Here is a 16,410-nt window from a genome sequence, read left to right on the forward strand (position 1 = left end):
GCCGCGACGCGAGCTCAAAAGTTTGGGAAGCCCTGATCCATGGAACGTGAAGTTGTCGCCCAGCTGACCGTTCAATATCGCGTCACCATCGGCTTAAATCGTACTGGAGAGGGATAGTGGCATTTTCGATAACTGTCGGCCTAGCTTTTTGACTGTTAAGTTCATTATCAAGTTTACAGCAATCATTTTGGTTTTGCTATGGGCAAACGAGTAGACCTAAAGAATAAAGGCAAAAGGTCAACTCTTCTTCCTCCATCTTTGCCTGGTTTTACTTTGAAATGCTGAAAAAATTACTCATTTTCGCTAAACTCTATTAAGTAGATAAATGCATCAAAATTGCAGCAAGCGAAATTGCAGCAAGAACTTCTATCTCCATTAGACGTAACATTAGAGGCAAAAACTACGTAATAGAGAGTAAACGACATAGAATGGTAAAATGAATTTATTGATCCATATACACACCATTTAAATTAGGAAACAATAAAACATTAATAATAAATGCAACATGTAAAATATTCAATCATATTAAAGTATTTTAACACAATTCTGTTAGTTTTCGCCGCGCATTTGACAACATTTTCTTTATCAATTTTACCCTTTTATTTTTTGGTGTTCCGCGAGTCGAGATAAAAAGTGGAAGTGTTCCGTGGCCGAAAAAGTTTGGGAAACGCTGCATTAGGGTGAAGAAAAAAAGCAGAATGCATATAGAACTTCTGCGAGACTTACTACACATTACTACGCAGAACAAGTATTAAGATGGGAAACAATCAGATTGATTGGCATTGCAACCCTTCACAAATAATTTGGAAATAGAAAAATATGACTATGAGTTGAAATAGATATGTAATATTGAATAAATTTTGACAAGGCTGGGTCAAATTAAATCACGATAGCCCAAAATATATTTCGTCTTCGCGAGTCGGCTTTCCGCGTTGGTAGGTTATCCGACAGTTCGACTTCCAGTGGCCTAGAAAGAATTAAGAAATACTGCTCTACCTACGATAGCTAAAAATGTTTAAACTATGGAGCACTCAAAACTAACAAAAATACACCAGTTGAGGCTGAACGTGCTTTTTCATCAAGTTGCTCGTGTCTAAATTGTATCCAAGGCGCACATCAGGACTCTGCTACTTCGAAACCAAATGACAGAGTTCGGATAACTGGGGCTGGGCCAATATTGAATATGTTCACGAATCCGCAATGCAATGTCATTTGTTTTCAAATTCAAGATGACTAGAAAATTGTGACGTCACAAAAACTCTCTCAACGTTGGCCAGTCCGCCATTGCAAGAACCAGAAGTCTGGTATGTAAGATTCTGGCTTGAATCATTGTTCAATTTCCTCAATAAGCAACCTGAAATGGAACAGATGTAGATTTGGAGGACTATTTTATTGCTCCGATTAATAGCCCAGATATTAAAAGCTTTTCTTATCGAAAGTAAAAGCTGAAGAAAAACTTGTAATGGGTGGACAGCAATCGAGCACATCTTCAAGTGAACGAAAAAAAAATTCAAAGCAACCGTCCGGAACTGATTGTGAACACCAGGACCAGGGGTTGGTACATTAAATGCTACGATTTGATCTGAACACATAAGTTTTATACCAAGGGGTTTGTTTAATTGACAATGCAGGTGGCTAACATTACATGAGTCATATTTTTTTCCTCACTGGAACTACTGTATTCGTAGTAGGCCTATCGTCTCCAAAGAATGGAAAAAAAGTCTGATAACCCAATATTGATACAGTATTCAGGATAGGTATAAACGTTTACTGCTTATAGTCATTTGTGAGGATATTCCCTCAATAGGCCTATAACAATGGCAAATAAAATATATTTAATTTCAACCGGTACTATCTGTGACTTTTTGTGTCACGACTCATCAGGCATGTTAATTTAAGCACAAGCACGGCCCGAGTATAACTTTTGTGGGCTATCCAAACCTGCTGTTATTTTAGGGCGGTTAATGGTTTAGCCTCGCGTGTTGACGACGAAAGTTCCAGTTCCACTGAAGTAGAAAGCACAACTTCATCTTTATCCACTACCTCATCGACTAACCTACAACTACCCAATGAAACCAGTCCACGGAAGAACGTTGATGATCCATCAGTAAGTACATTTGCTCCATACCACGATTCAGTTTTTTTTTATGAATGAATCGGTAAGATGCATAACAAAATATTAAAGTCATATTTGTTTACGAGAAAGCAAAACATGCACATTTTAACTGGTATTTCAAGTAATTTTGGTGTTCAATTCGTTTTTACCAAGATACTGAATGGTGCTCCGAAATTGATGACCCGATTATAAACACATTCAAAAAAGGAAGTTTTGCTGAAAGTATTGTAACTCGTTCGTTGATGTTTGTTCGTAAACACGAGTGTACTAAGTTCTCGAACTACGCAGTATCTGCTCTTTGAAAACCCGAAATGCATTTTTTTTTAAATATTGTCAACTTTGATATTATCATCCTTACTATTTTAGTAAATTTTTTTGCATATTTCTTGTTGCATGTACAACATAAGGAAACTGAAATTGACTGCCCGATAGATTCCGATTTACCAAAAAAAAAAGAAAACACATCAAAGTCGACTGATTCTTCCGTCCAATTGCTGAATCCCGATGACATTAAAAAAGAACAGCACGTTTCCAAACCTGTGGAATTGGTGAATACATCCGTAAGCTTGCGAAACACAACATGTGGAAACAGCTCCTCTAAGATCGGGCCTGCCAGGGTGAGAAATAAGAATTCCTTTAGATAAAAAATTATTATAACAGATATATATATATTCTGTAGAAACTTTTGATGAATCTTTACATGCAATAAGACACATTTTTACCTAATTATTTGTTAATATATCTCATAACATTCCAAGAAACACGGAGTCAGACAACTGAGCGTAACTTTCATTTCTAGGCTGATAACGGCTCAGCTTCTCCGTGCCACCAAAATAAAACTGCTGACAAACCAGGAACGGCATCGTCTCGTTACGCGAAATACTTAACAAGTAATAACACAATCAAAAGCGACTTTTCACAGATTTGTAAGACTATTTCAGGCAGTAATTTCTCTCCTATTGGTATAGTAAACGAGAAAAAAGTCACGGCGTCACCTTGTGACAACACACAATATTTAAAAGTGGGATCAGGTGACAAGAGTTCAGTAGATCATTCTGCCACGGTCAACATAGGTATAGGGAACACTACAAATCTACAACCTGAGAAAATTCCATCAGCTGCAGATGTTTCACATTCGAAAACTTCAGATAAGAAATATGACTCTCTAAATCCTTCAGTTTCTAGTAAATCTGTTTGCGATGACGGCCCTGCATTATTGGCTACTAGTGCTAAAGATGAGAATAAAAAAGCTGGCGAATTGTCTTCAACGAAGATTCCAAACGCCCCGCCGCTTTACCATGTTCCCAGTATGAATAACACTTGTCCTACCACGAATCCACTCACCAGTCCTGTTCATAATGAAATGTTCGACACCAAAATACCTCCACCACCTCCATTACCGAAAAAGCCTGTACAAAAAGAATTACACAGCTTTCTTTTGAAAAAGAAACCATGTTGTATGGGCGGTGTAAAAATAGATAATGCCCAAAAACGCAAACCTCGAAAAGATGATCTTGAGACGAACAACGCCAATTCTCACCATATCAGACGTTTGCACAACCTTGATGACAAGTTTTTATCAAAGTCAAATGAAAAGTCGGTGTATTGGATCTTGGGAAGATACTTGTCGAATGAGGAAATTGCTTCCAGAATCATTGATAAATACCGTTTATACTATTGCACAGTAAGTATCATTATTTCTATTTTTGTTAAATAATACCAATGCATGGATCAATTGTTAGATAGTGTAGAGGAGCCTGAGTCTACGAGATACGTTTGTCGTCAGGTCCACGTAGATGGAATAGAGATGACATGACGTGTAAGAACGCTCAGCGAAATGTCTGAGTAATGGATCTCATGTCGGAGAAGTAGTTACTCTCGTAGAAACCCAATCGATAGTTCAAAAAAATTCGATTCTGAAATCATTCGGTATCCAAAAAATGCTCCCCCCCCCCCCTAATCATCAGCTGCGATATACACTATATATACAGTATTATGAAAACGTCGACATTACTACCGTCCTCAGAAAAAAATTCGCATATTGCTTTGCAAGCTTATAAACGCATTTATAATATTGGAATATGTAGAGTTTACTTTATACCATACAATTTTTTTTAGATATTTAGTAGGCTATATATATTCGCTTTGGGTGAGTAGATATCATATTTTTCTACAGAGTGGTGAATGCGATGAAATGAATTTTGATCATCCACAAAAACTTATATCGTACTTTTTGACGCGTTCATTTGACAATATGCTGCCTTCAGAGGTTGCTTTCTTATTATCGGAAAAACACCGTCTTTACAAGGGATTGCAAATTCCCAATGAAGTGAAGAAGTCCAAATCGTTACAAGAATATATCAAGAAACATAAAACATATTTTGAAATTGTTCAAGTGTTTGAAACAGCAAAGGGTTAGTTTGACTTAAATATTTGGAATGGATCGTTTTTTTTTTAATCAAATATATATGTCTAAGCTACAACCTTAGCTTGCTATATCCGTGCGGTCCAGTTTTGGTAAATAAGTAAATACACTTCATGGCATCTCAATCTCGTTTCATTTTTATGCAAAAATTTGCATAAAATGTTCTTATCGCTGGTCGCGGCGAATCTTTGAATTATGAGTGTCTTAAACTTGAAGACGGGTGCGGCACTCGCAAAATCCAAAGGACTAATTTGAGTTTAATACCCGTCAGTAGGTCTGGTCAAAATCAAATACATTTTGTTCCTAGAATTGAATAGTATTTCAGAATCCAATGAAGTATTTTAATTTTTCGACTGCGTGCTTACTCTGATGCCGTGACGGAGGTGCGCATGGCCACTTTATGAAAACACCCATACGCTGATCAGACTGTTGTACAACAAACGATAAACGATTCAAACTGTCGAATTGTTCGATACCCCTAGTCACTACTTTATGATTGATATATTTGATTCTTTAACATTCATTTAGCTAAAATACTCAAGCGTCGATCACAGACCAATTTTGAACCAGTAAAAGATGAAAAAACTGAGAAAAATGATTCTCCCAAAGTGAATTTTACAAGAGTCAAGCGTGATTGCCAGGTTTGTATTATCTACATACACACAATTCTTAAACTTATAATCTTACATATCATTTCAATCGAAATAAATTCAGAAAAAAAGATTACTCGCTGATGCCATTGTATATCGGCCTAATACAACATTATGAGAAGTTTGAAATCTCGCGTTAGTAAGTCGTTTTTGGATAAAAGACACATCTTGATTTTCGATATTATCTATAAATTCATACTAAGGTTACATCGTACAATCTGGATAAACAAATTTAACACCATATGTGAAGTAGTAAAAGAAAAGCAATTTGATGCGGTGACTTTCTCAATATATTGGGTGGTAGATTTTTATTCATCGAAAACACCAATTATAGGTAATGTGAAAACCATTATAGCTTAGTTTTTAGATTATAGAACCGATGATATGAATCAGTCAAGCAAAAACTGACACAGCAACTGATACTGTTATTACGAATATACATTACGTTACAACGCACATTATTCCCTGTTTTGTGTCACAACTCTTTATACTTCAGCTTGAGGACCAATTTGTATTTGATTCGAGGATCGTCGATACGAATTCGGAAGGCGAAAAACCCAAAACGATAAAGAAATCCTTCATTTTATGTGGGAGCTTCACACATAAACTTCCCGAAGACAACGGTGAGAATAATGTTTCGTTTTTCATGCTCAACTGAAAATGGCTCCATAGTAATGTCGATGAATCTTTCAGTAGAGAATTATATTATGTTCTTCTGAATGTCTGAAAATTGTCAAACCAATGAAAAAAATAAAAAAAACTTCCACCCCGGTGCTCAGAAACATCTGCAAAGATGAATATCATCGTACACTAATCAATCAGGGGCAAAAATCCATATTAAGAAGTTATCGTGATGACAAAAAAATCCGTTCGTTAGTTCATATTTATGACATAATGGTTGAATGGTTGTCCAAAAATCTTGCTTGTCTCCATATCATTGGTGCTTACTGCTTATATACGGGTGAACCAAAGAACAAACAAAAAAAACAGGTCATTTGGAACCTATAGAGAAAACAAATTTTGTGCAAAGCGTCCTAGATTACTTAAACTTTTGTCTACAATTATACACAAAGAAGCGTTAAATAAATAATTTTCTTCATTTGCACAAAAGTAATTAGAAAATTTATGGTTTCTGATATTTTTTTCTGATCACCCTGCATGAAAAGTGTTGGTTAGCTTCGAAAGTTGATCAGCCTCGCATAAAACATAAGAGGAACGCAAAAAATTGTAGTGAAGCTTTAGTATAGCTTACTTGAATCGGTAGATGTTGGAATGATACTGGAACATATATTAGTATGTGGCTTCCTTGAGTCGTTACGTTAGATGTCAAAATGAAAAGAGAACACTTTTCGGATTATTTTAATCACACATATGACTTTCACATGCAGTTATTCCGATGTAGTTTTTGAATCATTCCAGCTCTGACATTTCGTGCCGAGAACATTTCTGACGATTTAGATGTGGTTAAGATGTTTGAAGATGGACTTCGAAAGAAAATGGCTTCTGGATCTGAAAATATTATGAAAGTATTTTCTATGATTTGGGAGCCTGTAGAATCTGAAGAAGAAGATCGGTTTGCACGTTTCAAAAGTTTAGCATTGTTTGGGTGGCATCCTAAATACAGGACACAAAATTATGCTACAATGCTGGATGAAGTGTTGCGTGATAAGGTGAGCGTGTTTTGATCTATTTACATCTAAATCAGATGTTTGCCGAAGAAACCGATGACGAAAGTAGTGTGCAATTTTATGAGTATCGTATTTCTCCTTGATACGCGGGTGTATTCTACCACTTGGATCGCCAGAAATATTCAATCTCCATAAATAATACGCATAGCTGGTTTCCGTTTCTCTCTTTCGTTGCGGGTGTTTTTTCTCAGCGGAGCGTATTAGACATTCTGTCTGATTTTTATTAACTATGTCTCCATAACTTTTATTAACTATATCTCCATAACTTTATTTACTATATCCCCCCTTATTCTAAAGGCGAAATTTAAACTTGGAAATGCGTAGTATACGCGGAGAAATATACGGTAATCCAAGTTTATTTATTCCATGCCTTCACGTTAACATTTTCAAAGACATTAACACCAAAGTTAGGTCACATGCGCCGACTCAGAAGTAAAAGGGAGGTAGCGTGCTACCACCGAAGTGCAGGATTGGTCTACTATTTTCAGAAAGTCAAATTTCTCGCAGACCCGTCCCAACACACATAACTCAGTTACATGATAATATTTTTCATAAATTTTAGCCAACGCGAAATGAGTCTGAATAATTCTACTTGAAATATAATAGTTGTTTCATATGTTTAGATACTGCCGCTGCGAAGTTGGGTAACGATTTTTGTGTTGGTATGCCTATCTAATTTACCATATTTTAATAATATTTGGGGGTATTAATGATACCCCACTTTTCACCGCTAAAAGCGTTCTTTTTTTATTTTTATTTTATAGCCTGTTGGTTGCCCAACTGAAGAACTGATTTCTTGGCCGTGGAATGCAGATTGTGATCGTCGGACAAGAAAAGTTCGCTGTTTGATGCGAATAAATACAACAGTCAAGAGATTGAGTTCTCAATCCGCGACAAATTGTCCGCACGAATTGGCTCGAAAGATGAAGGGTTTGTACAAAAAAATAAAGTTAAAACAGTAATATTTCTAGTTGTTCGCAGAAATTATTATACTTCATGTATGCATGATTACATACATGAAAGTATTGGTTCCTATCTAGTGGTGTCTTTCAAAATTTGAACACCAGGTTCTACTTTGCATTGAACTCACCAACAACAAGATTCATCATTTCAGAGGAGCATGCCAAATTTATAGCTCTAAAAACAAGATTGGGTTCGCTGGTTATCACTATCAGTACAGGTTCGTCTGGCGCAGTGGTTCCCAAACTTTTTGAATGACGGATCCCTAGCAAATTTTTAAATGATTTGCCCGGCCTTGTGCACTATAACAAAACGAACAAAAGAATATAAAACGCAACTCCAATTATATGTTTGACATCGAGTCTGTTCCGATATTTGGTAAACGTGCAAAAGGGCAGCCTCAGCTACAGCTCTGCAGTTAGTAAACTTGTGGTGGCATGAATTGAACTCCCTCTGTGATAGCACAAGCCCACAGCTTTGTGACATCACAATGTGGCAGCGCGATCGAAACAGAAAGTGAAAAATTAAGGTCTCAAGTGGTGATTGTGAAGCAGCAAAAGACGACAAATTTGTATTTGCAAATTTGAGCACTTAACTTTTGTATTATCAAGATATTAGCCATATGCAGACCCCAAAAGGTCCGCGGACACTAGTTTGGGAACCACTGGCTAGCGCTTTATTGCGAAATAAATCTTTATGTGTACTTAATGTTGCGTTCTAAGAAAGCATATATGTCTTGGCTTGAGACGACTGGACACTTATGTTTATGCTATCCCATTTGTTCTGTTCTGGCTTTTTTCGTTGTTTTATATACGATATACATATTATATTAGGGAAGCGAGGAAAAAGGGCGAAGTGGAGACCTCCCGAAAACAGAAATGATCAAACACACCAAGATACCTCTCAGAATCCCAGTGATTCGTGCACATATCAAGCTTGCCAAATATTTCACGATGATTTTATTGACGACAACATCTCGGTCGTTAGCAAAAGCGTAGTGGTGTATCCTATATATCTTACTTGCAACGGAATGATGGTATTTCTCTCTGGTAAATCACACGGAGGAAACGGTATTTTCATTTTGATATTATGAAATAATAAGAATACATATGGTCGATATATATTGCCAGCCTAAATTACACCTTTGGTGTATAAAATGACCATACACTGACATGGTCTCTGTATTCCAGAGAGCGCCTCATTGCCTTTAATCAAATTGAAATGGTTCTTATTGCTTCTTTCGCAGTATGTATTCATTAGTAACATTTTCTTGAAGGCAGCATACGAGACAAACATGGGTGTGGAATCGAGTTTGACATGTTTTTGCTGTTGTCAAAGCGGAAGTCCTATTTTTCAACAGTCCGGAGCCGGAATCAGATTTTTACACTGATATTAAATTTTTTTGCAGACTCAAATAGCATTGAATTTACTAAGTACACCTAACAGTCAATCAATTTTTTGTTTTCGGAATTTGATTTTCTTAGAGTTCGGAACTAAAGTAGGAGTCAATTTTTTTTTTTAACCCGTATTCGGAGTTGATTGTAAATTTCCTCCGACACCACAGCCCTAGAGACAACAGAGTGCAAGTTTAACTTTATGTCGTCTCATTAAATACCTTATGTTTTGAAGGAAAGGAACCGAACACGACGTCACTCAAAATTCATGATATTTTACCAAACTTGTTGCGATGTAATTGTCCCTTGAACTTTCAGGACCGACTTGCTGGTTTGAATTATGTTATTAATATGCATTTAATTTTGGATTTCTGTTATAACATAGTGTATGCAGATTCTCACCACTCTTATCAACGCAAAACTTTCTTGAAAATCGAAAATCAACGTTATGTTTGTTAATGTTTTAAACACTGGATGGCACGAGCAATAGAGACTTGGAATTGGGAAAGTCGCACGCGCTGCCAAAGTAACAGTAGAATCGACAGATACTCAGAAGCGAACCTCCATTTAGTGATAGCGCTTGAAAAATGACAATCCCTTGAAATTGAGTTCCTCTCGATTGGCAGTATCTTATGTATAGCTGCCGATATGATTAAACCGATGGAAAAAATGGCGATTGGAACCATATGTCCAAATCCATCGCTATTCCGAACTGCAATATGTATATTGTATTAATATTCGGAACAGGGATAATAACTTTGATAAGATTTGTTCTAGGAAGCGTAAATATTCTTGCTATTTTAGATTGTACCAGGATGTCATCAAAGACATTTTCTTCTGGAGAAAAACACCATCACGATGATCTTGTTGTTGATATTTTATTGCCAATGTATATGGATGACGTCACTAATTTTATTATTGGTGACTTGATGCTTGTATTACGCCTGCTTGCTCATTATATTGCCGATGTTCACAAGCAATGTTTTGTAAATGTAGATTTCGGGTATGTTACCTACACCTATTCTATATTCTACAATTACATGTCCATATTACGAAAACGAGACTACGTCAACATTTACTTTATGCATCTTTTAGAAGTGCTTCAGATTTTGTTATTGCTTATACACATGCCGAGGCGTTAAAACGGGAGAGAGAACGATAAGTTCCATAACCCATTTGGGTACTTTACTTGAACACGCTCAAATCCTTTCATCTGACATTACACAAAATGAAAAAAAATGAATATATATATAATATATACTTAAACGGTTTATAATTTTAGGAACACCATTAAAAACGTTGAAAAACATGTCAAGGATGTGATTTCACTGTGTGAAAATGTATTCTCCTTTCTATTATTTTCGGAAATATGGGGCCCAGCTGAGGAACATATGCGTGGATCATATTATCTCACAACGGCATATAAGCATTATCAGGCATCTCGAGATTCGGCTATAGATGCCGGTGTTTATCCAGTTTTTTCTGAGTAAGTTTTTATTTGTTGACTAAATGAAAACAGTTGCTGCCACCTTTTTATCTATCATCGAAAGTGTATTTAAATATATATGAGAGTGAGGTCCGTTGGTCAGCCTAATGAAATTGACTCGTTGTTATTTCATGGCTTCGTATAAATTTACAAATCTTATTTGATGATATCAAAAACTTTATTATTACAACTGATAACTAGTTTTGTCGCAAATTTCGATGTCAACATTTTTATAACCTCTAATAGGGGCATGTTTATTTCGGCGCTCCAGAATTATGTGTACCAATATGAAGGTAACTGATTTTGTTCGCCTACTTTACATCAAGTTTTGTATAGGGACGGAAGCCTATGGGCGGAGGGTATATTCACTTGGCTAACACAGACATTCTTCGAACTCGTAATAGAACTAAAATGGGGGAAATCGGAATAAAATTACGGCTTAACCCTTTATCAGTACACATACTACGGGAGTACCTTCATTTCTGCACAGATTGATACCAGTTCCAGAACAACAAATTGTTTGCTTATTTTCAGATTTATGTCCAACGATGTATTCAAACTTCCATGCAGTTTGCAATTCGTTCAAAACTCTTCGATGTACTCGGTTGCCTTGAGCTTTTTAGATCACCGAGTGCATTTGACGACTCCTAACGATTCTAATAACGATCTGGCCGGAGGGGATTCGGCGAAGGAATTTGGAATCGAGCCCATGTGCGTGGGACTTTTAGAATCGGCACTGGGTAAAGGATTTTTCTCCGGAGTAGATGACGATTTGACGTATAAATTGATAACAAATCAGGCTGAAGGACGTCGTAAATTACAAGGCTTAGCATTACTTTCGCCGGTGTACGATCCCAAGCACACAGTCGAGGCAAGATTACGACTATTGGGCGTTAACGATGTAAGGTATACTAACAAAGGCCTGAATTCGATGCTTCCATCAGATAGCGAAGAAAAAATGGCCGAAATTTATAAAGATATTGCTGATGCTTTTGAACAGTCTCTGAAACAGGAATCGAATGATACCGAAGATGGAAAGCTAAACGCAGAACAGGACAATCATAACTACGAGAAAACAGCGTTTGATGTTATGCAAGATATATTTGAAAGTCTGCAAAAATCCAATAAATCTCAAAACGATTGTAAGGATTTACCAAAAGGTTTGGATTTAGATTATATATGTATATTTATTTACATTTTTGGTTAAGGATGCTCATTATTCGTAAACTGGTTAGGGAAGAATGTTCGCATTATTTTGAATCCGATTAGGCAGGCAAAATCGGCTCGGCTATAGTGAAATAATTACATCATACCGTGTCCAAATATAGCTTGAGATCGTCAATCTAATAAAAGGAATTCAATATTCAAAACAGACTTAAATTATCATGAAAAAAATTGTCATAAAAACTATATCGGTATTTCGTTACACTAGCTTGACTTTGACGCCCAAATAATGGTATTCTCAACTAAACAAATATTGCAATATATCATTTTATTGCCCAGCTAAGATATGATTTAATTGAATTCTATGTATAGGGACGCGTTTAACTGTTACTATCAGTCCGGTTTCTGGATTGGTTACCAGAGAGCCGAAAGGGAATTTAGAGACCTGAGTGAGTGAACTTGGATTCAGTCTAAGGGCCCAGCCCGGTCCGCTAAACCAGTGGTTCCCAACCGCCGGTCCGCGGGAAATATCATTTTGTTGTTTTTCTACCGTCTCAATCGCTTTACCGAAGCCGAAAAGACGAAGTTACGTTTGTTTATTACGCAATTTCTCTACCGCCGTCATACTGCTGTTTGATAAGAGCGGTATGGCCCGGCGACGCCTTGGCGCCAGGTAATCACACTTTTCGCTTTTTCGGTTCCGATTCATCGCGAAAGCGCTCCGTCAAATCTCGCAAGATTCAGAAACCTGCAAATCGGCATGCGTGCTATTCCCGTTCTGCAAGCTTTTCTTGATTAATAAGTGGAAATTACGTTGGTTTATTACGCAATTTCTCTCCCGCTGTTATTTGCTGTTTGATACGAGCGGTATGGCCCGGCGACATCTTGGCGCCGAGTAATCACACTTTTCGCTTCCGATTCATCGCGAAAGCGCTTCGTCAAATCTCGCAAGACTCAGAAACTTGCAAATCGGTATGCGTGCTTTTTCCGTTCTGCATGCTTTCTTGATTAATATTACCATACAGATAAAAGGTTATGAATATTTCTTTGTTCAAACCAGAAAACTGTCAAGAACAGTATAATATTCCAGAGCTTTGCCTCGGCATCCAGCAAGATATAAACTGCGGCCCTGCAGGTGGTCACAAGACGCGCAACAAAAGCGGGAGCCGCTGAGATATTTTCCGGGGGATGCACAGCAGGATTTTGAGCCTGGTGCCAAGTTAGCATCGACTTCATCATTGTAATATAAATTCATTTTGTTTGAGCCGTCGATCAGCTGCAGATGAATTGATATGATGAACCCGATAAAACCTCTACTTTACAGTCCAGGTTTATAAAAGAATCATTGTCACAATTCATTCTTGAGCTCTTTTGATAACGAATACCCATCACTAAGTAATCGAGCAATCAAACTGTTCTCTGAATTTTCAACCAGTTACTTCTAGCTTTAATTAAAACGAAGCAAATAAATTGACTGTGAGCGAGTACATTTTATTTAATTTTACCGGTCCGCCAGAGTAGAAAGGTTGGGAACCACTGCCTAAACACATACATTTGTTTTTGTACATGCTATTGTTCGGTTTATTTTTAGATAACGACACTGTGATGATAGCTGACTGTATTGGCCACAACGTGAGTAGAAAGATTATCAAAGAACCGAATGAGGCTCCTGATGAAGAATCAAAAGTAGTTCAGAGTAAATCAGAATCGGCACAAACAAAACCTGAAAATGACCCTAGCTCAAGCAACGATACCGAGGCTGCTGTCATAGAGCAATCAGAAAATTCCGCTGAGACTGATTCAAAGAATGACAGTTCTGACAGCAAGGTAGTTCAGGCCAGAGGCAAAAAGAGCAGAGAGTATCTTTCTAGTGCCAAAAGGCAACAACGACAAGCAAAACGGCTGCGCCAAAAGTGGGAAAAGAAACATAAGGCGGAGTCTGATCTTACTAAAGCAGATGTAGAGGAGCAATGATATCATCGAAATTTACAACTTAAAAGTCTTTTATTTTTGTTAGTTTTGTTCTTATATTATTTATTTTTATAATTTTGTTAAATATGCTAGTTGTTGTTTTGTATCAGTTGGTAATAAAGAAACGTTCTAAGCTAAGGCATGGCTATGTTATTTAAAACATTTTTGCTTTGTGATACTGAAAAACTCTGACATATTCTTAATATAAGAGGAAGTGGATATAATATTGCCAGATTCATCAAGCGTATATCCCCATTAGGTTCAAATGAGGTGACCGTGCATTTGCATCCGTATATCCGCGGGTTCAATTTATATGCGGGTGCTAAAACCTATGGGCTAGGGGTTAGTATGGGTTCAAATATCAGTAAAAAAAAATTTCCATAAGTGAATTATCATGAGTTCAAATTACGGGTGCAAATGTAATGGAACCTCAAATGATAACCGACAATAAAGTGTAAACCTTACAAGTGCAAAAACAAATACCATAGAGCCCACAGAAATTTTGAAAAAAAAAAGTAATAGCCTTCTAGCGACACAACAATCCTCAACCACGGAAAATTTCAAAGCAAGTGCTCCAGTAGTGTAAGAGAAATCGTACGGATATCCAAACTTTCGCGTTACCGGTGCGGTAGGCTGCCGTAGTCTCCTCGACTTCGAGTGACCGCCTCATAATGCAACGATGATGGACGAAACCTCCACCAGTTCTCAAGCGTTCTAAACGGAGCTTTAGGATTCCGTGGTAGAAACCTAGGTGCTCAGTGAGCTATTCGTTAACTTCATGGATTTATTGTGCGGCTATTGTAAATAATAGTCAACCTTCTCACGAGCTCCATAATACCAACAATTTGAGAACTTTTGCCATAGCGCCCACGGGAATCTTTGAACTGAATAGAAGTAATAGCCCCAGCGAAAAATACAATATTTAATCACTACAAATTTTAAAGCAATTGATCAAGAAGGTACTGAGAAAAGCGCGTTAATGAAAAACGACTTATATAGGTCCATCTCGTGTCCAAAAATTAACACTGATATTCTAACAGGACCGCTGTTCGTTTTGATTACACACGAATGATTCTTATGTAGTTGACTAAATTGCGTCAAGTGTTGAAATCAAAACACGCTCGCCACCGCACTAATGGTTAACGTACTCTAAACCAGAAACACAAGTTCGGATTGAGTCAGGTTGATAACATGCGAGTGGATTTCTCGGCTCATTTTGCTACATCTGTACAAAGATTTGTCGCAAACCGATTGGTACATGAAGATTACCTTGACAAGTAGTACAAAGTAGTTGATGAATACTTGCTGAATTACAAGCAGATGGCTTGTCAGCACAGACTGCCAGATGATCAAAGTTATAGATAATTCATTTGTAAACCAAGCTAATGGAAGATTGCAAGAAGCGATTCGAAAATATAGCTGAATAAATAAATTATTGAGCTTCATCTGCTCAATGATAATATATATTCTCATAGATTAGCTCTTCCAAATCAGGGTATTACAAAAAAGTGATGACAATACCTGACTATAAACAAAGCTAAATGACAGGAAACAAATGTAGCTGACTTACGACAAACATTGATTCTCTTTTTGAAGCTAAACCTGATTCGTCCTTTTAGGTGCGCCGGAATGCTGGAATGGCAACCGGAGTAGTAAATTTCATAATTGAAATATTTCAAATTGCGTGTTTCATAGAACAGGCAGGAACAGGTTGAAAATTAATGTATGGAAAAATGCGCGTAATGATTTCTTACCGAATAATTTAATTCCATGCCGCTAATTGTACCAATACTTATTTGTTCATTTCTATAACTTATTTATATTTTATATACCGGTATCAACTTTCATTTGCCTTCACTATTTTTTTTTTATTAGATTATGTTTATAATAGTGTTGACTTTATTTTTGTGATAATAAAACTGTCTTTCTCACTTTCTCTCTCAGTACTATAGTATTGAGCAAGAAGCTTCCACAAAACGTTTTTAACTGGCTAGATAGTTTATGAAGCACGTGCATATTTTGCATAACCTGTCCGCGTTTTTTGTGTGAATACCAAGTAGTAGACTCAAAACAGCGCTGCGTTTTGAAAAATGGAATTGTGGGAAATTACGTCATATCCGGCATATTACTTTACATTTTGCAAGTCCTAATCTGGATGACTTTAGGGGATTCGGGCAATATTAAAAAAAAAAAGATTTCCGCGAATAAGCACGATCTCCCCAAAAGACCCTTAGTACGCATATCATTGGATTATATCATGTCCTTCAATGATTTTTCTCTCTTTATCGTCCTTCACTCTTCACAGCTGACGCCAGTTAGCCACTGCCTACCTACAACTGTACAACGACTGAACAACAGAACAAAGGTGCACGCTATAATTTCAGAATTTAAGGTTTGTGTTGCGTTTTTGGTTCAGCGTATCCAGGGATCGGTGTTGACTGACGTAAATTGTTGTGCTTTAGTGTGTTGGTATATTTCATGATTACTGAGGTCAGACTGCCAGAGAGCTTTCCCTTCTACTGTTTTTTGGATTGAGTTGGGTTATTGGATCATTTT

The 16,410-nt window shown here is 37.0% G+C and overlaps 1 protein-coding gene across 1 annotated transcript; it reads left to right on the forward strand.

The window, feature by feature from the left end:
• The first annotated feature begins 1,258 nt into the window (after nt 1-1,258).
• On the forward strand, nt 1,259-14,021 carry LOC120331367 (uncharacterized). The gene is made up of 15 exons (XM_039398439.2): nt 1,259-1,554; nt 1,957-2,107; nt 2,524-2,733; nt 2,916-3,800; nt 4,293-4,530; nt 5,070-5,182; nt 5,688-5,814; nt 6,611-6,861; nt 7,644-7,809; nt 8,673-8,909; nt 9,469-9,564; nt 10,038-10,236; nt 10,516-10,719; nt 11,254-11,879; nt 13,475-14,021. The coding sequence occupies exons 1-15, from the start codon at nt 1,463-1,465 to the stop codon at nt 13,855-13,857; spliced, it is 3,978 nt and encodes a 1,325-aa protein (XP_039254373.2). The 5' UTR covers nt 1,259-1,462; the 3' UTR covers nt 13,858-14,021.
• The last annotated feature ends 2,389 nt before the right edge of the window (nt 14,022-16,410 follow it).

Source organism: Styela clava, chromosome 6 (assembly GCF_964204865.1).
Source record: "Styela clava chromosome 6, kaStyClav1.hap1.2, whole genome shotgun sequence".
In the NCBI taxonomy this organism is placed as follows: Eukaryota; Metazoa; Chordata; class Ascidiacea; order Stolidobranchia; family Styelidae; genus Styela; species Styela clava.